Source organism: Amblyraja radiata, chromosome 34 (genome assembly GCF_010909765.2).
Source record: "Amblyraja radiata isolate CabotCenter1 chromosome 34, sAmbRad1.1.pri, whole genome shotgun sequence".
Lineage (NCBI taxonomy): Eukaryota > Metazoa > Chordata > Chondrichthyes > Rajiformes > Rajidae > Amblyraja > Amblyraja radiata.
The window spans coordinates 13,430,920-13,453,980 of NC_045989.1; the positions used below are offsets into that span (position 1 = coordinate 13,430,920).

Below are 23,061 nucleotides of genomic sequence, written 5' to 3' on the forward strand. Positions count from 1 at the left end.
CAAAGGGACTTGCGAGTGCTGGTGCAGGATTCCCAAAAAGTTAATCTGCAAGTTGAATTGGTAGTAAAGAAAGCAAACTCAATGCTAGCGTTTATTTCAAGAGGGCTTGTATTTAAAAACAGGGATGTAATGCTGAAGCTCTAACCTCTTCTTATTGAGTCCACACACAAGATTAGAAGTTGTTCAGCCAGAGCTGAACACACTTCTCCGCATCTGGATACAATGGTATCTGTCTTGTCGCTGCTTGTGCGTGGTGGTGGAAAGATTGGTGGAAACAGGGCCGCGACATGAACACTCTTTCCTTCAATTGCCTTATAAGGCGCTGCTAAGGCCGCATTTGGAATTTGTGAGCAATTTTGGGCACCATATCTGAGGAAGGATGTGCTAGCTCTGGAGAGGGTTCAGAGGAGGTTTACTAGAATGATCCCAGAATGAAACATACAGAATAATGAAAGGTTTGGATAGAGTGGATGTAGAGAGGATGTTTCCACTAGTGGGAGAGTCTAGGACTAGAGGTCATAGCCTCAGAATTAAAGATCATTCTTTTAGGAAGGAGATGAGGAGAAATTTATTTAGTCAGAGGGTGGTGAATCTGTGGAATTATTTGCCACAGAAGGCTGTGGCCAAGCCAGTGGATATTTTAAAGGCAGAGATGGATAGATTCTTGATTAGTACAGATGTCAGAGGTTAAGGGGAAAAGGCAGGAGAATGGGGTAAGGAGGGAGAGATAGATCAGCTATGATTGAATGGCAGAGTATACTTGATGGGCCTAATTCTACTCCTATCACTTATAAATGGGCCAACAGAATGTAAATTAATGAGCTCATTTGTGTACTAATGGAATACAATGGCAGGGAAGTTAGATGTAAACAGAACTTAGAACTATTATCTTCAACTAGTTTCTATAATACATGTGTGAAAGGGAATATGGCAGGGTTAGAAAACATAATTTAAGTGGAAACAGGCTGGTGTGGAATTATAAAGCATGTGAATGTATAATTCAGCCGCTAGCTTAAACACCATTTAATGTCATAACTAATATAGCTGCAGCCTCAACTCTATATTCCTGAATACCTTTGGTACACTTTCACTTCTTAAGTTAAACATTTTCCAACACTCCGCCCTCTCCACTTTATGACAATGTTTCAAAGGCTCATGACTTTTTCTGAGAGGAAAAAAAAGCCTCATCTCTGTCTTAAATGGTGACCACCTTATTTTTAACCAGTGACGTCTAATTCTCGATTCTTCAAGCCAGGAAACTTGCTTTCCTTCAGGATAGAGAGACATGAACCTGCAGATGCTGGAAGCTTGAGCAAAACACAAAGTGCTGGAGGAGAGCAGCGGGTGAGGCAGCATCTGTGGAGGGAAATGGACAGACGATGTTTTGCAGGCGATCCTTATTCAGACAGTTTGAGTCCCTCCAGCAGTTTTTTTTTTTGCTCGAGACCTTCAGGATCTTTTATTTACAATCAACTCCCCTCTCACTTCACAGCAACCAGGCAGGGTTCGGGCAACTCACACAGCTTCGAACTTTCTGGCACCTGAGGCTCGTGGTACTTTGCAACGTTAAAGGTGCTCGATTCGGTGTAACCAATGGACAAAACCACTGTGAGGCCGGATTAACTCCACAATCGGCAGTTCGGCCACAGTTGGCTTCACTTCAGGCTGTCGGTGCCGGCGCTGGAAGCGGCTCTGGGTCAACGCCGCTGCCGCCGCCAACGCCACAGCTTGCAGGCGACCTGCGGTTGCTAGGGACGTGTCTCCAGCCCGCATGCGCGGGGAGTCGGAAGTGACGGATGGGTTGCGTGGGGCAGCGGGTTCCGGTCGTGTCGGACGCCGCGCAGGTGGGACGTGTTCAGGTAGTGAGCGGGGCGACGGGCCGGCCGGTCGTATGTATGTCTGGTGGGTGGGTGCAAAGAACCCCGAGCTGCAACTGAAACGCCCAAGCTCATAGTCTCAGCGAAACCTTGTACTTTGCACTGGTTTCTTCAAGTCTGATGGTTAAAAGCGGGGCGTGCGTGGTGAATGATAAGTTTGCAGTGCAGCAAGGTGTGTGACCGGCATGTGTCGTCGGCAGCCAGGGAATTAATCTGCAGCTGTTAGTGTGGATTTGATGATCAAGCTTTTCCTCTGCCTTAAACATTGTTGAGTTTGAGTCATGGAGCTCCCTCCCTGACGACAGTGTGGAAACATGTTCTTCTTGCAATGAACAGTCTGCTAGAGGAACGTAGCGGGTCGAGCAGCATGTGTAAGAAGAAAGGAATTGTGGATGTTTGCGGTCGGGACTCTGCATCAGGACCCTGCAATTCCTTTCCCTACACAGATGATGCTGGACCCACTGAGTTTCTTCGGCCGATTGTTTGTTGCTCCAGATTCCAACATCCGCTGTGTCTTGTGTCGCGACCCGAAACGTCACCTATTAATGTTGTCTATAGAGATACTGCCTGACCCGTTGACTTATTCCAGCACTTGTGTCTTCCCGTGACTCCTACACCTTAAACCGTGCTGCTGAAAGTGAAGGTGCAGCTGCCATATTACTGGGCTAGAAATCCTAAGGCCTGGACTAACAGATCTGAATTAATATCCAACTGCGACTGTTATTTTTACACCAACCTTACCCTGACTTATTTTATTCTCCCAACATTCTTATTAACGCGCTCCTTCTCACTCTCTCCTGAATCTACTCGCTGGCACACGATGGGCAATTTACAGTAAATCCACTTAGTCACATGGAGAACATGTAAACTCCACACTGACAGCAGGGTCAGTTACGTCATACCTCGTCTCTATTGCAGCTCAGTTAACCAACTCCCCACCCCCCCCCCCCCCCCCAGCGCCAGATATGTGCCTTCATCATCCACAAACTCGTTTTTTGGGGAAACACCTTCTAAGATTTCCACCATCCTTTGTTTAGAAAATGTATTGCTTCTAATTTCAAAGATGAATGGCTTGGTTCTCAGTCCTTTACTTAAATTTCTTCCATGTCAAATCATTTTGAACATTTCCATTAGAATGTAGCATAACTTTCTAAAGTCGGGGTTTACTCAGATTGGAAATTTAAGCTAAAGTGGGTAGCGGATGGAGAGAGCTTCCGTTCTTTTTTAGTAGTACACAGAGCAGTGTAGAAATAGTGTACAGGCTTAATTTTCCTTTGCTGGATGCCTAAGGTCAATGGTCGATATGAGATCTGAAAATTTTTCCACAGGTGGAGTGAATGGGTGGACAGTTTGGATGCTAATTCACTCCTGCCATTTGTACCAGGCTTCTGACAAAAGTATTTGGAGCCATCATAAATGCTCTTTCTCCATTTTAAGCTGTGAATGACCTGGGATTCTCATGTAGGTGAAGGTTAACTAATATTGTGAATGTGATTCCTCCAAGTACTGAACAATTTTTATCTTTCAGGTATTGACTCATGAAAAGACCTTTATTTCATGACATACTGCTATTTTGTCTTTAATTAGCAGTCTACATTTCTGAAGCTGCTCCTGCATATCTGTCCTGGTCTTAACACATAGATAGCTGCTCCTGGTAGGACTGCAATGTATGATTGAGAGCAAGTGAATTAAACATCTTGCGGGAGAGCTGAAAACCACAGTGAGGCTTAGAATGTTGAGTCGGCTACAAGAGCTGAAAAAAGAAGAGGAAGCTCTACTGAAGATCAAAAGCACGTTACAAGATCAATTAAACCGACTCAAGGTAAATCCACAAAGAAAGTTTGTGTTTAGTGGATTGTCCTCTTGTGCTGTGCCATGCCAGGAGATGGAATCCCTTTCAATCAAATATTTCCAGGTTAGGTGATGTGCCAGATAAATGCACAAATCCTTGCCACTATCTTACCATTCATCTGTCCAGTCTTAGAACATAGGACAGTGCAACGCAGGAACATGCCCTTTGGCTCACGATGTCTGTGTCCAATCTGATGCCGAATTAAACTAATCTGTTCTGCCTGCATGTTATCCATGTCCCTCCATTCCCTTATCCTATAATAGCAACAGCTTGGCAGGTAGGATAATATTCAAATCCCATCTCCAACAAACCCTCCAGTGGACTTGGGGAAATTTAATCAAATAAAAATCTCAGCATTTTAGTTACATCACATCAGTCCATCTCAGCAGATCATGTATTTCTGTTAAGGTGAGAAATCCACTCAGGAAACTTAAACTGGACTGCATGATCTGCTATAGATGTGTAAAAAGAAAAAGGCAAGCACAGATAGAGATGGGTCCCTGACAGAAAGAGATGGGAGGATTTGTATTATGGAATAAGCAAATGGCACAGAAACAATTACCATGTCTTCATGTATTAATCCAGCCAGAAATAGCAGAAAAGTGTCTAATAATTAAATTATATATATATTTAAAGTACTAGAAGTACAAAACTCCCTTAATTTATTTTGTCAGAGTTTTAAAAGAGGTAGCGATAGAGATAGTATACGGTCTGGGTATGATCTTCCAATCATCTGGAATTGTTTATGTGTGTTAACATGCAGGTTCAGCAAGGCATTACAAAGGAAAATTGTATGTTATCCTTATTTATCATCAGAAGATTTGAGTGCAGGAGTAAAGAAGTATTGCTGTAATTATATGGGGGCATTGGTGAGTTATGTGCACAGATTTGCTCTTTATCCTGCAAGAAAGTATACCTACTACACAAGGAGGGCAGTGAAGGTTCCCAAGACTCGTTCTGAGAATTATTTGTTTTCCATGAAAGATTGAGTTGGCCAGACTTGTATTGTTAAGAGCTTTTAGATGAACAAGAGATTGTATGAGCATTTAGAAAAGTTAGGGCTCAACAAGGTGGACATAGCAAAGATGTTTCTACTGGCCTATCCTGTTACATAGTGCACACTCTGTCATGAATTTGTTCAGAACCATGATGGAGTTGGGGATGTGGAGATATTTCTGGAAAATGGCACTTAAATAGATTGGTCATGATCCAGTCAAAGTACTGAGTCTTGTCAGAATGCAGCTGAAAATTTAATAATACAATTAGGCCCTACAGGTTCACTAAGATCATAATTAATCAGGTTGTGGCCTCAACTTAACCTCCCTGCCTAACCATTGACTTCTCTTCGCCCCAAAATGCTTGATTATATTTAAATATATTTAATAATTTACAATATTGAATGAGTCGTTCAGCCAGTATTTGTGTCAGTCATAAAATAATAATCCAAATACCTTCCAGCATTTGGTCTTAAAACATCAGGCCACACTGAATTTTGATAGAGGCCTGAGGGGCTAAATAGCTTTTCAGTTTCTGTGTTCTATACATGTTTGATTTATTTAACCTTTATGTGACCAGCAATGTCACTATTTTTCAAAATGCATCATGAATGCAAGTTATTGTTAATGTGGCTATCTGCAGCTTTAGGAATGTGTCCATGTTAATGTGAGTTTGCTATGATTGCAGGTAGAAGAGTTGGCCTTGCGATCCATGATCATGACCAAAGATGAAGGCCACACTGTTGGCACTGACAAGTGTGGCCAAACACCTGAATCCATGGAGGTGAGAAATGTGTTTTGTGCTGTAAATACTGTAATGTTTAGTAAAATTTCCAAGATGACAGATTAGATAGGCACAGTGACTGCTTGTAATTTTGTTTTGGTTATGTGCGGTCTTAATTCTGGTATGCTTTAGTATTTGTATGTACTTTTCTTCATTCATACTTGGACCTCATTTCTTTGTTCTATTTTCCATTACTTGGAGAAAATATTGCAGGAATTTAGAACAAGATAATAAGGTTGAATAGATTACTTTGTAAAGAACCCATTGTGTACCTTCTTCCTTGCATTTCTACTCTGCTTCCCTGTAGTTTGCTCATTTGTGTACCTGCCTTTTATTTTTTTCTCTTGGGTTCTGTCCTACACTAACTATCCTTTGGTCAGCTTGTCACCAGTACTCTTTTTGTCAATTTGAATGCTGTATCCTGTGATTGTGAGCAAGTCAAAGCTTGGGAATTCTGCTGAAAGTGAATCATCTCATGACACTCAAGTCTTTAAATTTGCAAAGTACAAATACAGAACATGACAGTATACTATTCACTTACCTGGATAAGCACAGTTCAGACTACATTCAGAAACTCAAAGCCATCCAGGATAAAAGTCAGTCTGAAGAAGGGTTTCGGCCCGAAACGTCACCCATTTCCTTCGCTCCATAGATGCTGCTGCACCCGCTGAGTTTCTCCAGCATTTTTGTGTACCTTCGATCTTCCAGCATCTGCAGTTCCTTCTTGAACACAGGATAAAAGCCCATTTGATTCACGCTCTCAGAATTTACGTGAATAAACACAATTTTTTTCCAATTTGTATTTATGCACAGATAGCATGACTTTGCATTAAAGAAAATAAGAATACAGGCCATTTTCTAGGTATACAAATCCCCATTAATCTGGGGTACCCTGTGTTTGGTCCAGATTCTCAGTGAAGTGAAGTTGTGTATTTTCAATGACACATTAAATGGAGAAGCCCATCCCGGTGAGAATGATCCCAGAACATTACTTTTGAGGAGCTCTTCCTGATCTCCTTGCCTGACATTTATTCCTCAGTACTGAAAGATACCTGATCAATTTCCCATTGCTATTTGCAGAAGCTTGCTGTGCACAAATTGGCAGCTTTACACTCCAACACAACTGTAAATTGATTTGAGATGTTATAAGGTTGTGAAATTTTCCCGAGAATCGAAAGTTATCTTCCTCAAGCCTACGTAATCCATATCCCTGTCCCCTCCAAGGTTCTCATATGTAGGGACCCAACAGACTAATTCCCCTCAAAATGGGCTTTGAACTAGAAAAAGAAGGGAGCAAAACATTTAATATTATGCAAAAGCATATTTTGCATTAGAATAGTCATTCTAATCTTAAATTTAAGGAGTGAAAGTTATTTAAGATTCATTATAGCTTTAACCTAATGTGTCTATTGAATACCTTATTTTTATTGCTAATCATTTCCTTCTACAGTCTTTGATGCAGGTAGACAATGAAAATGCCATCAATCAAACCCAGCTACAGTTAAACACATCCCAGTTTGTTACTCATATAAGACATGATGAGGAGGAGGAAGTGGAAGAAGAAGAGGATGAAGAATATAACTAAATCATGCTTTGTGTCAAGACTTTAAATTAATAGCACAAAAGATGTCTTCAGATTTTTTTTCAATGTACAGCAAGTTGGATGTATCAACACAACAGCCTTTGAGAACTGCAGACCATAACTTCTGAAACATTACTTTGAAAGTGTTGTCTTCATTGCTTCACCTCCTTGACAGAAACGAGAAGGGCAGCTGCAGTGGACGACAGTTGCAGCGGTGCAACCTTTGTGCTGAATAAAGATGTGTTATCGGCACAAAAAACTGACAAGTCCCTGAGAGTTAGGAAGACAAAATCAGAAACGCACCTCTGCGGGTGTGCAAATTTTCGCAATTTTGAACTTTCTTGGAACATGGGTGCTGAGGTTTTGGAACAATAGACAACAAAGTTAGCTGGATGTATGAATGATATTCACATGCTGCAGTCTCTGTGCTTGGTCACGGGATCTTTTATTATTTTATTACTTCTGTGCATCCCCTGAGGATCTCCAATAGTGACTAATCACTATTGCAGTATTAGTTTTGTTAATAAAAAAAACCTGTGCAGAAACTCCTGAAAGTACCATTACAATAGTAAGTGTCCATGTTTATGGTAACAAGCTTGGGTAGTCTAACAAGGAGAGAGGAATGTCTACCGAATGTCGGCAGAAATTACAGGGAGACGGGAATGTCTGGTGTGGCATCCATATAACTCATCTACAGCTGAGTTGGTGACAGCTTCTTGGTGTCATTACATTTCTTAACAGTTCACAGTATTGCATTGGCTATGTTTGTAGCAATGCAATGATTACCTGTATCAGCACAAAGTGCACATAACCCCATGCATTTATTAAACCACGATAAAAAGATTTCCTTTAAATTGTTTTGGGGAATGTACCCTGAGACAATTTTAGTGAAGGCTGATTGCTGAAAACAATGTTGTTGACCCTCCACCTGAGCAGGGCATACAAAGCTCTTTGCCAGCCTTAATGCTGGGGCAAACAACCACTGTTCTTAGTTAATGTAAGCTGCGGAGAAAGACAGAAGGGTGCTATTTTTGATTGGGTGTCCTTGCAGTCCATTCACACTGTTGTACTGTGCCTGAGCTCATCTTATTTGTACTTGCAGGATATTTGGCAGAAGCAAAGCATTTGAGATATGAAATGAGATTCAGAATTTGGGAGTTGGGAAAGTTTATTTTTCTTATATTTTAAAGGGAGAATGTGTGTCAAGATGCAGGGTGCAAAATGGCATTGATTTAGTTTATATGTTAGTGATGGGAGATTGTAACAATCTATATGACATTTTGAATATAAATCTTAACATCACATCTTTTTACTCCTAAATTCAAATTAGTCATAATGATTGTAGGATTATCCCGTACAGACTTGAAGCTAATCATTGACAGGTAAACCATCATTACAATTAAATATCATTTTAAGCCAACTCTCAGTGCATGTCAGATGAGACTCAGAACCAAACAGCACATAAGCTGAATACAACAGAATGAAGACGCAGGCACTTCATGAATTGTTTTTTCAAAATCTAGTGCAATGAGAAGATTCCAGAAGACTGAGAATGCCAACATTGTTGCCTCTCAAGTGCTAGTGACAGCAGGAATAGGAGGAAAGGGCATCATGTGCTGGAGCAGGAGTTATGGCATTTGGACCATTGCGACCTATTAGGAGCAGAGGTGACCTGTATTAGACACAGAAGCTGCTACTGAACTGTAAGAGGAACGATATCCTGGTGGACAGGTTTGCTGGACTACTCAGGAGGCTTTAAACTAGTCTAAACTAACAGGAGGGTGTGTACCAAAAAGGGCTTATCCAGTTGGTGTTTTTTTTGCTGATTTGAGGAAACACTTTGGCTCATTGATCATGAAACTTTGTGGCAGGTGCTAGACAGATTAGGCTGCCTTTAAAAGATAATAAGATTCTGAAGCTGTCGCAGTCAGATGACTGAATGTTCTGTAGTGGCCTGGAGATGGACCAATATCATTTGAACTGGGATTAAATAGAAGTGTGTTATTGATCCTATCCCATTCTCCTTCAATAAGTGCAGGAGTAGGCAATTCGGCACTTCGAGCCAGCACCGTCATTCACTGTGATCATGGCTGATCATCCTAAATCAGTTCTTGCTTTCTCCCCATATCCCTTGATTCTGTTAGCCCCAAGAGCTATATCTAACTCTCTTGTAAACATCCAGTGAATTGGCCTTCACTGCCTTCTGTGGCAGAGAATTCCACAATCTGTATTTTATGAATCTTATTTCAGTGAGACTGATGCATGCATGAGATAATCCAAGCTAATTTGGACTCCCAATGCAACATTATAGATGTTTCATTCTATGATTAGTAGCACTGTTGAAGGGCCCATTTAATACATTTTCAAATTACTCTGAAAGCTAAACCTTCATATGTGAAACAAGAACATGACGGTTTAGGGGAGCAGTTAGGCTAACATTTTGAGTAGAAGTGTGAATATGCCAAGGGAGATCCATTTGCATCCATACTATCACTCACTTGCAAGAAAATTGTCTATCTTCTGCTTCGAGGAACTTGATGCACATACTGACTCTTGTCCTGTGACTCTGGGGTAAGATCAGGTCAAACACATGGCAACGTCACTATACAGATGCTATGAACTATCATTGAACATTTCAACAACTACCTCAAGCCTACTGAAAGGTTAAAACTCACTGTAAAAGATAATTACAACAATGAACTCCCTCGTCCAGTTCAGTTTAGTTTATTGTCACGTGCACCGAGGTACAGTGCAAAACCTTTGTTGTGTGCTAATCGGCCAGCGGAGAGACAATACATAATTACAATCGAGCCATTCACAGTGTACAGCTACATGATAAGGGAATAACGTTTAGTGCAACATGTCTTTGGAAGAATGTAATATCCCCATTGGAATTTTATCAGAAGTTTGGATTTGTTGCAAAAGATCTTTTTTTGGAAAACGTGCAATACTTTTCAGAGGGGTGAGCCATTCTAATTCTGAGGCATTCACCCCATTGCAGTATCTTGGCAGAGGGAAAGAGGTTGAACTTGCTTTGTCAGTGGTTGCCACTGAGCAGCTGTTTCCAACCTGGCACAACATTGTGATCCTTTTTATGCTTACATTCAGAACTATTCCTATGAAAATGACACCGAGCTCATCCTCACACTGTGAAGTATTGTCATCAAAAACACACACAAGAGAGGCTGGTTCAAATACAGCTTAGAAAAGTTTGCTTACAAGGGAAACTCGGCCTTTACAAAGAGATTTGTCAAGTTCAGCTAAATTTGCTAACGCATCATTGAATTCCAAATGACATTCTCTCTCTGGAACCAATGAATAGTTTGCTAGATTGTTCTCCAAATTTTTACTTTATTTTTGGACTGTGTACGGCTGCAGGGTGGATTTATTCTGAGTGCCTGGTATTGGTGTCATCTTCTCATCCAGATAAATGAAGAAAGGTTAACAGGTAAGATGATGAATTGTGGCAGTCAGTCTTTCATTAATCTCATTTGCCAAACTTGACTGGATGTGTATATAACACAAATGAGCATTGCATTAGGAATTCATTTTTTCTACAATATTGTCTGGAAATCAGCAATGTGATATCAAGGTGATACCTTTAACTATCTGGTGCAAATGTTAAACATCAGGAACTTGGGAGAATTCTGCACTCAACAAATGAAGGAAAAAGCCCAAAAGCAGTATTGTGGCTTTCTGAATGGAGGATCCAATCTGAACGCAAATTCAGTAAATGCTATTTTAATTACTTGGATGACGAGGATGCCAATTAATATAATGCAAGACAAAAAATACATGGTAGTGCATATCTTTGATACTTATGCCTGCGGTAGAAGCTATGATGGTTAATAACCAACACTCATTTATTTTGTATGGAAAGCACAGCATAGAAAGAGATCATTCAGATCAAGTGCTCACTCACGGCATCACATTCTCCCCATTCATCCGATCCCACCATCATCTCGTTCTATAACATCCTCCTTTGTATGTTTATTCCTTTGGGAAGAAGTTTCACATTTGCACTCTGAATTCATTAAGATGGGGACATGTTTTCTCTTCATTTATCAATCAAATTAGTTCAGAATTTGAAAGACCTGTCAGGTCATCCCTCAGCTTTCACTTTACAATGTGCTCTTGCCCGTGTGATTTGTTTTTCTGCGGCACTCTTCTGCATGATCGTGTTGTACTCTGTGTGTGGACAGATTGTGGGGAGAAGCTGCCATCGGGTGCTAGGTAACGACACTGGACTGATAAAGGCTGAAGGATGATGCAGCCCCTGGTTCTGCACGGAGGGCTGCTGCTGGCGCTGCCTCTGTGCCTGACTCTGGACTTTGACTGGACAAAAGACCATGGCGGATCCTTCTACTATGGGACTTTCCCTGCTGGTAAGTACATTGAAGGGCCCAAGTAGAGCTAGGAACTAGTGCGATGTATTAATTTACTGTTAATACTTTTAAGATGCTGTATGATGAAGGCATGAGTTTTATGGTCAGAACAAATCTATCGTTACAGAATGTCCATTTCTGGTCACTGATCTAAAAGTTTAAGAATAATCAAGAAAAATAATGTTGGTCCTTCTCAGTTCTGGAATCTTCTCATTATACCAGATTTGTGGATAGTTTCTTAACTTTACGCAATATAAGAATAAACTGATCTTTTGATATGTTCTCTGTGTCCAATAGCTTCAGAATTCTTACCAGTTTAGAGCAGGCCAATGTTTGTTACCAGAAGCTGGATTATATGCATCACATTGAGTTTTCAATGACGAAGGACTGTTGGCCCTGTAGTGACAGATTATTGACAGTCCCCGTAAGAAACAGTATGTGCATTTACCTTCTAAGTTTACAAATCAAGATCCAGGTGAAAAAAAGAGACAAATATTCAAAATCTTGATTGGTTGAATCTAACAAGTATTCTGAAAAGACTTTAGGATATTGGAATTGTTACAGCACCAAGGACTAGGATCTATCTGCTTCATCTTCCACTATCCCAATGATCAATTGATACACAGACGATTTATTAATCAGTCCACAACAAATCCAGGCTAGAAATGAATAAAGCCCCCATGATACGTAGCTTTAGGAACTGAAACGAATGGCCTCTCCGCCCTTCCATAAAATAATTCAACTTTACAATAACTTTCCAATATCCATTAATTCATTACAACCTCAGAAACTACCTAATCTAAGCCTCAAACATACAAATGATGAAGCACCACATATATGGTGCTGCAGAGAATTCAAAATAAATCTCTACTCAGCTCTCTCCCAAATAGATGACATTATAGCATGAATCCATGATTTCTAATTGTGGATTTCACAACCAATGGACATGTCCTTCTGTCTAACCCTTCCAAGATCTTTTATGAAACCTCTCTTGTTCTTGTGTGCTCCTATGTGTGAGTGAGCATAGCCCTTGGGAAACATTAAGTCCAAAGACATCTGCTTTCCACTGTACATCCTCTCAGATTATTCATGCAGAATCTCAAAATGTTATTTTCTTTAAGAAATATGTCTAATTTGCATTCCTTCCACCTCCAGTGCTGTGGAAGTTATGTAGGCTTCACATTAAATAAAGGTCTTGATATTAAAAATTCCAACTTTGCTTTCAAATTCCTCCAAGATTTTGCCCCTGCTCACCCTGAGTGGAAGTCCATCCCTGTAAACTCTAGTGCTACAACTCTCTAGGATCTCTGTGTTCCCACAACTCTCACAGCCTTCCAGTCAATGTGGATTTTAATCTCTCTATCAGTTACTTGGACACCAACCCTAACTTCTCTGCCTCCCTCTCCTCCTTTCATGCTCCTTAAAGCACAACTCGTTGGTTGACTTTTGGTTCTCTCTTTGCCATCTCCTTTTGTGACACGCCTTGGATGTTTTACTATGTTCATGGCAGACTATACGAATTAATGAACAGTCCTGTGCAGCTACAGATCTTGTGACAGCATGGTTGTTCTGTTTCTCGTCTCGTACTGGACCAGACACAATCAGCTCCACACCAATTTTCTAAAATCACTTCAGAGTTTGTATTTAGAGCTGAAAGTCATGCAGTACCATCTTTAAACGTTCTGTGCTGCAGCATATATGAGCAACACAGTGGTTTAGCAGGTAGTTCTGCTGCTTCACATCTCCAGTGACCTGGGTTTGATCCTGATCTTAGCTCCGATTTCCATATTCTCTCTGTGACAATGTGGCTTTTCTCTGGGTACTCTTGAGTTTTCTCGCATGTCCGAAACTCATAAGAGTTGTTGGGTTTATTGGTCATACTAGGTTGTCCCAAGTGTAGGTGGATGGCTGGTGAATTAGGGTAGATCTCAAGGCGAGTCACGTTTATTGTCACATGCACAAGTGTGGTGAGATACAGGTACAATGAAAATCTTGCTTGCAGCAGCATCACAGGCATATAGACTCGGAACAGAGACGTATGAGAAATAATAATTACAAAGGAAATAAGTGGGATAATGGGATTTTACTAACAGCCAGCATAAGGTCAATCAGATGAATAGCCTCCTGCATTGTATGGATATGTGAAAAATACCAAACTTTAATTAATCTTAGTTTGAAACAATTTGGAATATTTCCAAGTACCAATCAATGCACAAATATATTGTCGTGAAACACAGCGTTTAAGTACTCTACTGATTTTAGGTTTCTCCTGGGGTGTGGGCAGTTCGGCCTACCAGACAGAAGGAGCTTGGAATCAAGATGGGAAAGGTCTCAGTATCTGGGATGTTTTCACGCATAAGAAAGGAAAAGTATTCCTGAATGAAACAGGGGACTCATCCTGTGAAAGCTATTATAAATTCAAGGTAAGAACATAGAATATGGGGTTGTGTTAGAGTTTTTCACATCTCAAGGTATTTTGCAGGCAATGAAATGTTTAAGGTGGAATATGGTGAAATTCCATGACAGAATGGGTGTGATTGGATCACCCACTGTCAATCAGGTCTATTGACCACTTTTCTATGTGACTCGATTTGCAATTCTATATGTAACTATCCTCCATCGCCAAGTATTTCTGGTGAAAATACATTGTTTGGATTACCTAACTGCCTGCACCTGGCCCTTATCCCAAACCTTTGGCGTCACAACGGCAACCCGTCAGCCGCGGCTGCACAGTTGGGGGCTATGGGTGAGTGGTGGAATATTGCGTTCGGGGACCAGCCCTCCCGTGTGACAAGGACCCAACGTGTCCCACTTGGTCTAGTGACATTATAAACCTCCGTAACATAATCCTTCAGGCTCCTATGTTCCAGGTAAAGAATTCCTAGCCTGTCCAGCAAACCTTCTAGACCCAGTAACTTCATAATTTTCCTCATGCATGCAAAGCCTGGTTAACACCTGATTTTATTACAGGAGGACATTGCCTTGTTGAAGGAGTTAAAAGTCAATCATTATCGCTTTTCTATATCCTGGCCTCGAATCATACCAACGGGGATAAAAGGTAACATCTCTCACTTTACTGTCTTGTTAGGTAGGGAGTCGGCCTTCTCTGAATGCTAGTAAGCTAATGTTAATGCTGTCAGAAGTGAGCAGATTCCCTCCTTGTTAACAGGGAGAAAATGAATTTTAGCATAATCTTTTGCTGCACTTCAGCATCCACAGATTTGCACATGATTGGCAGAGAGTGGAAAGGTGTCAGGCCGGGTACAAGTTCTGGGACTAAGCAGGTATTAAGTATTTTTACTTTGTAAAACAAATCAAAGTTTTGGTTTGCATTTCTGGTCGCCACATTATAGGCAGGATGTGTAGGTTTTGGAAATCAGATATAATAGCAATGATTAAAAGGCATAGAGAGACATGAACAGGGAACTGAGGGATATAGACCATGTGTAGGTAGATGTGAGGTTTACATTGGTGTCATGTTCGGCACAAAGTTTATGGGCCAAAGGGCATAGTCCTGAGCTATGAGTACATATGACGTCTTTCTTTTTGGTTTGGAATCCCCTTTAAACATTTTCTGCTCAGTAAACACTTGGCCTCAGTCACCCTGTAAGGGAAGGGAAAGAAGCTGTGCATTTGCCCCACAGCTGTGACAGACCAGACTTGAAGAACCAGGATGGCATCATAATCATACTTTATAAGCCAAGTATGTTTTGCACCATATACGAGGAATTACAGTGCAACATACATGCAACATAGTCATACCAATAAAAAGCAACAGAACACTCAAAATACATTTTAACATGAACATCCACCACAGTGACTCCTCCACATTCCTCACTGATGGAAGGATAAAAAAGTTCAATCTCTCACTTCTTTGTCCTCCACGGGTCGGGGGCCTTCCGTTGACGGGATGATCTTTCTCCTGTAGCCGGCGGCTGGCCTCCTCGTCGGGGCGATCAAGCTCATGCATCGGGGGGTGGGGGGAAATCTCAGCTCCCCCGCGCCGGGTGATCTACCATGGATTGGGGCTAGTCGAACGTCTTGCGGCTTTTGGAGCTTCCCGATGTCGGTCTCAACCCGAGACTGCAAGCTCCTTGATGTTAAAGGCCGCAGGCCGCAGTTGGAGCATCGAGCCCAGGCAAGGGGCTCAAAGTCAGTCCCGAGCAAGGCCTCCAGCTCCACGATGTTAGGTCGCAGAGCGACCGGAGATACGATCCAGAAAACAATCGCATCTCCGGCAAGGTAAGAGATTGAAAAAGTTTACCCCGAATCCCCCGCCCACTACACATCCTTCCTGCAATGGGGCGGACAGAACTGAAAACCACAATTCCTATAATTATTTTGTATTATTAGGAAAAAATGCCTGTTATGCCCACCACTTTAACCTTGGCTGACACCCTTCCACTCTCGGCCAACCTTGTACAAATTTATGGGTACTGAAGTGTCTCTCCCTGTTTCTGTGCTTTGAGTTATGAGGATAAATCTATCATCCTGGGTGAGGTCAGTTAATAGCTGTATACCTCCGTGATTGCCAAACTTGCTGATGCTCAGGATACCAGCTCAGTATTAAAAATTCCCTGCTGAGCAATGACATCTCCCAACCTTTCCTCCCCATCACATCAACTCCCAAATCTGAGCTCCGGCACTGCCACGTACATAGAAACATAGAAAATAGATGCATGAGTAGGCCATTCGGCCCTTCGAGCCTGCACCGCCATTCAATATGATCATAGCTGATCATCCAACACAGTATCCCATCCCTGCCTTCTCTCCATACCCCCTGATCCCTTTAGCCACAAGGGCCACATCTAACTCCCTCTTAAATATAGCCAATGAACTGGCCTCAACTACCTTCTGTGGCAGAGAATTCCACAGATTCTCAGTAGCCTAGCAGTATTATCACACTACATAAGAGTCTTGATATAACTGTGGGAGGAGGTCCTCACTCTAGGAAAGTTACAGTAGAGTATAACAAAGATTGTATTTACAAATAATTTGTACATTATAGATAATCTATTTCTTATCTTTCAAAATTCTCCAGCCGAGCAAGTGAATGGCAAAGGAATCGACTATTATAATGAACTGATAAACACCCTACAGGAGAGCCAAATTCTGCCCATAGTGACCCTGTACCACTGGGATCTTCCACAGGTCTGTACCAAACGTTTGAATGTGATTTAGGATATACTGGTACAGTTTCAGTCAAGGGACTGCAGAGTTTCAAGGAGACAACAAACCCAACCTTGTCTATAGTGTGAGAACAAACAAATAAATGAGCACTGACTCTTCAGCTGAATGTCAGTCACAAAAAGGCAACAATTATACACAATAGCCACATCCCACAGATAAATACAAATAAAAGAGCATAGGCTTCACCTACATGGTTAATTCTAACCTGTGCAGGAGGGGACTGTTGTGTTCGTCCTAAGGACCATACTTTTAGAGAAAGTGGTTGAGTCACTCAGAATACTGTGATGCTACAATCCTGTCTTAATCTACTGAATTCTGTCATTGCAACCCAAAATGATTACAATCTTTCTCAGCAGGGCATCTGCAAGGGTGGGTGGAGGGAATGGAAAGTGGGGAAACGACCATCTCAATAATCATTTAAAAATTCAATATGATTGTGAGCATACATTTGTTCATTTACATCAGAATGCATATATGCGCCTCTCCACAAGATGGCAAATCTGAATTTCTGCACTTCCCCCAATATGTGAAAAGTCTGGCTTTATTTTACCTTTTCAGATTTGGGTACTTGTGACCAACTTTAACAACTCTGCTACTACCCTTCCCACCACAGACTGAACGACCAGGGACAAGACGTTCTAGCTCTAGTACAGCTGTGTTACACACAGGTTCCTGGATTACTGTCGGATTAGTGTCTCCACCTATCTGAGTGGGGTTTGATTACTTTGGTTGTGCAGAAGTGTTATTAAGAGATTTAATAATGACAATAGATCAGGATTCCTAGTTCTGTGGTGATATAGGATTTAACATCTCTGAGGTTGACAGTGGCAACAATGTAACAGCTGACATAATGAACTCCCTCCCTATCCTTATGTGCTATCAGTGGAGCATGTCCTCATGATCAATTTGGGGTCAACATGCAGATAATCTAATGATCTATAATGTTTGATGACTGATCAGGTCACCCTTCCCTGGCTGCAATGTCTTTTAAGGTAAAACCCTGCCCGTTTATTTACTGATTTAATTGTTACTTCTTCTTTAACATTACACTAAATTTCAAATCTCACTCTTCCTTAGTGTAAACAAACAGGATTTCAGACCAGACTAACTTTGCTGCCTGATTTAAAACTGCATCAATGCCACATTTTGAATTACATTCTCGTGGCTACACTCAGCTTTAACATATAGTCATAATTAAGTTTAAGATTGAAAAATACAAAATGTAATCTATTCCCGCCACCTGCTCTCTCCTTTTGAATGCACTGCCTTTACGTCAGGTGTTTATTGGAACTGATATGTAATTTGAACAAACGGTCCCACGAGACACAGAGGAATTGAGATTATAATCACTCTGTTCGGATATGAACTCTGTTGAAATGCTCTTAACAATATTTATTTTGACTCAATACCTTTGACTATTTAATATTTACAAAGAAGTTGGCAATGAAACCAGCCTTCTTGGAGTCCTTTTTATTACTGTCAAGAATTTCATTGTCTTGGGAAAGTAGTTCAGAAAAGAGCTGTGTTAATCTTAACAAAGGCGTCTCTCCCCATCTCTTTTCACAGCCTGTACATTTATGGTTCTCTTAGGGCATACTGGGTTATTAAAATATTTTTTCCAATTTCTGTGGATTCCCTTTACTGTACAGCCACCTGGCCCTGTTAATGTAAGTACCATAAACCATCATTATATTGGACAGAAACAAACAACTGCAAGTGCTGGAGTAACTCAGCAGGTCAGACAGCATCTCTGGAGAACATGGATAGGTGACGTTTTGGGTCGAGACCCTTTTTCAGACTCTCAGTTCCAGGTGAGTTGATGGCCTGGGCCTGCTGGCCCAAGGAGAGGCGAAGATTGGTGGAGTCGTTGGTACCGGCCTGCAGGCGGCTGGAGTGCAGGTAAGGGTCGGCGGCGGCAGGCACGACCTGAAAGAGGCCTAGAGAGCTGTGTGGGCCGGCAGAGGCAGCAGTAGGTCTGGCCTGGAAGCTGCCGGGCAGGGCGGTGTGGGCCAGGGGTGGGGTCGGCATCTCAGCCTAAAAGCGGCCAGGAAGATGGTGTCGGCAGCCCAGCCTGGAAGTGGCAAGGGAAACTGTGTGGGCCGACCTGGAAGTGGCTGGTGGTGGCGTCGGCAGCGCACCTGAAAGCAGCCCAGCCTTGGAGGCGGTGAAGCCGGTGGTGATGTTAGAAACCGTCGATGGGTCCGCCGCTATAACCAAAATCCGTTTTAAGGAGGTCCGTTAAAACGAAGATTTACTGTACAGTTAGCCATGCTCTTCCTGCAGATACCTTCGCCAATTGATCTGTTTACGTCTGATGACTGGCTTGTTTTTTTTGTTCATCTAAGGTCATGTTAGCCCACTAGAAATTGGTATGCACTACAGCGTGTTAGAAAGAGAAGTTATAATGCATTAAATGGCATTTGATTCTCATTTCGTATTTATCTCTATTATTTTTAGGTCCTCCAAAATAAATATGGTGGCTGGCAGAACAGTAGTATGATTAACTTCTTCAATGATTATGCCAACCTGTGTTTTGAGAAGTTTGGTGACCGAGTGAAACATTGGATTACTTTCAACAATCCTTGGGTACGTTTTATGTCATAATGGAGTTTGATTAATTGAACATTAACTTGTGGAACGCAACGCTGGGGATGAGAGGTATCAGTCACCAATTGTTCAGCACTGATACATTTCGACTCCAGTATTCCTTAAAAAGCTGTGCAAGTAAAGCCGTTTAGATAAGCATGTGGCTATGCACAAATGGAAGGATATGGATCACATATACAGGCAGAGCAGATTAGTATAATTTATCATCATGTACAGCATTGACACTGTGGGCCAAACTGTACTGTTCTATGTACACGATTAGAGTTATTTTATTTGTAACAATGTAACTCTTCCACATTGCACAATTGTATATATGCTCTCAGTTGTTTGTTTATAAGCAAATTGGCTCTGAACTCTCCCCATTAAAAAAAGCTCACACTTGTATGATTAAACATTTTTCTCCATTCTTATTGGATCCAGTTTCAATCTAATGTTAAAGACTTGGTTCTCTATGCTTTGGTAGCATGATAGCCCATTGCAAAAATGGCCACACTGTTCCCAGAAGGAACAGTGAGAAGACTTGCTTTTACATAGTACCTTTTCACCCAGCTGAGGTGCTTTGTTTTGGAAACATGGCAACTACCTTTCATATTCAAAATGCTGAGCGCTGCCATGTGTTCAGAACTCTATTTGAAAGTAACAACTAAAATTATTAAAATGGTTTCAAAATAAATATTAATTATGACTTGAGACCATTTTTTTCCAACTTTACTTTTCTATATTATTCAGTTGGAGCCCGTCTTACACTGTTCTCCACCGTGTTTCCATTCTGTTTCATATATTAATTGAAAGCATAAGTAAGAAACAAAATTAAAAATATAAAAATTGTAGCATAAAATTAATTAGTTCTCAAATATTATTTTTTTGAAAATGAATTAAGCAAAATTCTCGCCAATTCGACAAACTGTTTATGATCTGTAATGCGTGTCCTCGTCGCAGGCAGTGGTCTGTGATTGGTTAATTACCAGTTTATCCCATGTGTTGTGTGGCAAATTTATGAAGGATTATCCTGGGCAATTTCTTGTTTAACCCATTCGTCCCACCAATCAAGCTCCACCTCCATTATTGACCTCCCTCTCAATCTCACATGAGAATTCTATAACCAAACAGAGTCATAGAGTGATACAACGTGGAAACAAGCCCTTCGGCCCAACTTGCCCAACCTGTCCCAGCTACACTAGTCCCACCTGCCCATGTTTGGTCCATATCGCTCCAAATCTGTCCCATCCATGTACCTAACTGCTTCTTAAACGTTGGGATAGTCCCTGCCTCAACTCCCTCCTCTGGCAGCTTGTTCCATATACCCACCACCCTTTATGTGAAAGTTGCCCCTCAGCTTCCGATTAAATCTCTTCCCCTTCACCTTAAACCTATGTCTTCTGGTCCTCGATTCGCCTATTCTGGGTAAGAGACTGTGCATCTACCCAATCTATTCCTCTCATGATTATATACCTCTATAAGATCACTCCTCAACTTCCTGCTCCCCAAGGAATAGAATCCCAGCCTACTCAACCTCTCCCTATAGCTCAGACGTAATCATTTTTTTGCAGATATCCTGCTGTCAACACTTTTCTTTTAAACCCGACAAATATCCCTCGCCAGGCTAATAACTGGTACAAATGTTTATTTCTTTGCCACTCATTTCGAATGACTGCAAGCAAGGAAGATGGATAGATCCTGTTTGGGAAACGACCTACATGGTTGCAGCTCCATCATGGGAAATTTAAGTACAATTCAGGAGCTTTAGATCACAGTGGAATAAGTGGGATATGTTTAGACTACCATCATTGATGCTTATGTATTATATATTGCAGTCCATAGCTGTCGAAGGATACGAGGTTGGACAGCATGCCCCAGGGTTAAAGCTTAATGGAATAGGAGGTTACAGGGCAGCACATAACATTATAAGGGTAAGTTTCTATATCAAAAAATTGTTTAATAATGAAATAAAAGAACACTAAATTCTGATAATCTAGCACACTTGGTACTTTGGTGGTGCCAGACTGGCAGATGTTATTATTCCTTTTGAAATACCAACTAACTTTTAATTCACTTTATGATAAACTTTCCAGTGAATTGGGTGTTTAGAGGGATGTGGGAATGCAGCTCTGGTGAGTTTAAAAGAAGTATAAGAATGGGGTCCTCATGAGATTAAAGGCAGTATGGGAACAGCGTCTTCATGAGATTAAAGGGAATGTGACAATGGGGCCCTGGTGAGTTCAGTGGGAATGTAGGATTGTGGCCAGTGAGTTAAATAGGAGCACAGTCAACAGAACCAAGTGAGCTGGATTCCAATCTATGAGGATTTCTGAGAAAACAGATAGTGGATCATCAGTTTTGCTCTACTTGCTTGCAGACAGCATCTTTCCTGATCTGACGAGGTCCTCATGTAGCATTCTCCAATCAATTTGCATAAAACAAAATGCATTAGACATGAGGAATTAATCAGTTTTGCCAGTGGTTGATACCAGGACATGAGCAGCACATGCATGCTCAGCCTCATAGTATCTGCCATATACCGTACAGGACGTCTGGCAGTGGAGCACTGCCTCAGTATTGCACCAAGGCATCAGTCAAGCGGGTTCCCACAATGTGGCTTCAATCCATGACCAAGGTCGAGGGTCACCAATGGGAGAAGCCTTACTCACCACATTCTGATGTCCGGTTTTGGAGGAAGGGCTTTTTCTGGTCCATTTGATGGGCGAGACAGCTGGAAATTTTAAATAAGGTTGTGGGGGAGGAAAATGTGAAGAAGCCATGATTTCAGTAACACTCTTGGTGTTGACTTCTCTTTCACAGGCCCACGCGACAGCTTGGCACACGTACGATAGACTCTGGCGCAGTCGCCAAAAAGGTATCGAGCTCTCAAAAATAAGGAACAAGTCTCAAACATATAACAAATAAGTAGCACAGGAGTGAACTGGAACTACTATCGTAAAGTATACTGCATGATTTGACTACTTTCTGCTATATAGATGTGATAGGGTGATGTATCATCTGTTTCAAGTAGAATTTATGAGACAAGCTCCAGACTCAAATAATCTCATTAAAGTCATTAGAAAGGTCTAAATTCAGCACATTTTGTTATATTTCAGTGAGTATTAATGACTGAGCAGTTCTGTGGAGTTATGCAAAATTGGGATTAACCTCCTTTAAATTGGTGGTTGAGAGGTTTTAAAGAGGTTCATATTGATGAAAGGGTTTGATAGATTAAATAAAAAAAACAACCGTCCCATGGACAAGAAACAGAAACCAGAGAGCACAGATTTAAGGTAATTGGCAAAAGTACTTAAGAAATAATAGTATGATATTTTATGCATGTTATTTATACGCTGCCTGGAAATGTTGCAAAAGCAGAATAATACCATACACATGGAGAAATTACAGATAATTAAACTATTTGCTAGATTATGGAGAAAGAAGTTGGGAATAGAACTAAGCTATGTCTTTTAATGCACATTACCACATTATAATGTTTCATAATTCAAAATAGCTAAATTCAGTCAGTTTTAAGCAGTGTCCAAAAGATGAAATAAAAGACAAAGAGAGTCAGGGAAGGTCCTTAAGAACATAGGGCTCTTGTGATTGAAGGATGGCAACAATGCTGAATGAATGCCAGGATCACTGAGCCTAAAACATCTGGAGGCCTAACACGAGGGACTTTATCAAATGGCTTACCAAAATCAATTCAGACATCTACTATCTTTTCCTCAACGGTGACCTGTGTCATATTCTTAAAAAACTCAATCAATTTCGTAAGACATGATCAGCTGTGCTGTCATGTTAACT

At 41.2% G+C, this 23,061-nt stretch overlaps 2 protein-coding genes across 7 annotated transcripts in view; both read left to right on the forward strand.

The window, feature by feature from the left end:
• The first annotated feature begins 1,796 nt into the window (after positions 1-1,796).
• snapc5 (small nuclear RNA activating complex polypeptide 5) lies at positions 1,797-7,647 on the forward strand. Of its 5 annotated transcripts, none has more exons than XM_033050162.1 (4): positions 1,797-1,859; positions 3,406-3,699; positions 5,413-5,508; positions 6,959-7,635. In XM_033050162.1, the coding sequence occupies exons 2-4, from the start codon at positions 3,610-3,612 to the stop codon at positions 7,091-7,093; spliced, it is 321 nt and encodes a 106-aa protein (XP_032906053.1). In that variant the 5' UTR covers positions 1,797-1,859; positions 3,406-3,609; the 3' UTR covers positions 7,094-7,635. The 5 variants fall into 5 exon arrangements, with proteins under 5 accessions (XP_032906053.1, XP_032906056.1, XP_032906054.1 ...); XM_033050165.1 differs by having other exon boundaries at positions 1,800-1,844; XM_033050163.1 differs by having other exon boundaries at positions 1,812-2,053.
• A 2,260-nt stretch (positions 7,648-9,907) lies between these two features.
• The window catches only part of lctl (lactase like), a 30,356-nt gene continuing 17,202 nt past the window's right edge, over positions 9,908-23,061 (forward strand). For both annotated transcript variants that reach the window (XM_033050647.1, XM_033050646.1), the window contains exons 1-8: positions 9,908-10,538; positions 11,293-11,475; positions 13,738-13,898; positions 14,446-14,533; positions 16,517-16,626; positions 19,123-19,251; positions 21,087-21,182; positions 22,072-22,126. In XM_033050647.1, coding sequence (XP_032906538.1) covers positions 11,355-11,475; positions 13,738-13,898; positions 14,446-14,533; positions 16,517-16,626; positions 19,123-19,251; positions 21,087-21,182; positions 22,072-22,126 — 760 coding nt within the window. In that variant the 5' untranslated portion in view covers positions 9,908-10,538; positions 11,293-11,354. The remainder of the gene's footprint in view (positions 10,539-11,292; positions 11,476-13,737; positions 13,899-14,445; positions 14,534-16,516; positions 16,627-19,122; positions 19,252-21,086; positions 21,183-22,071; positions 22,127-23,061) is intronic.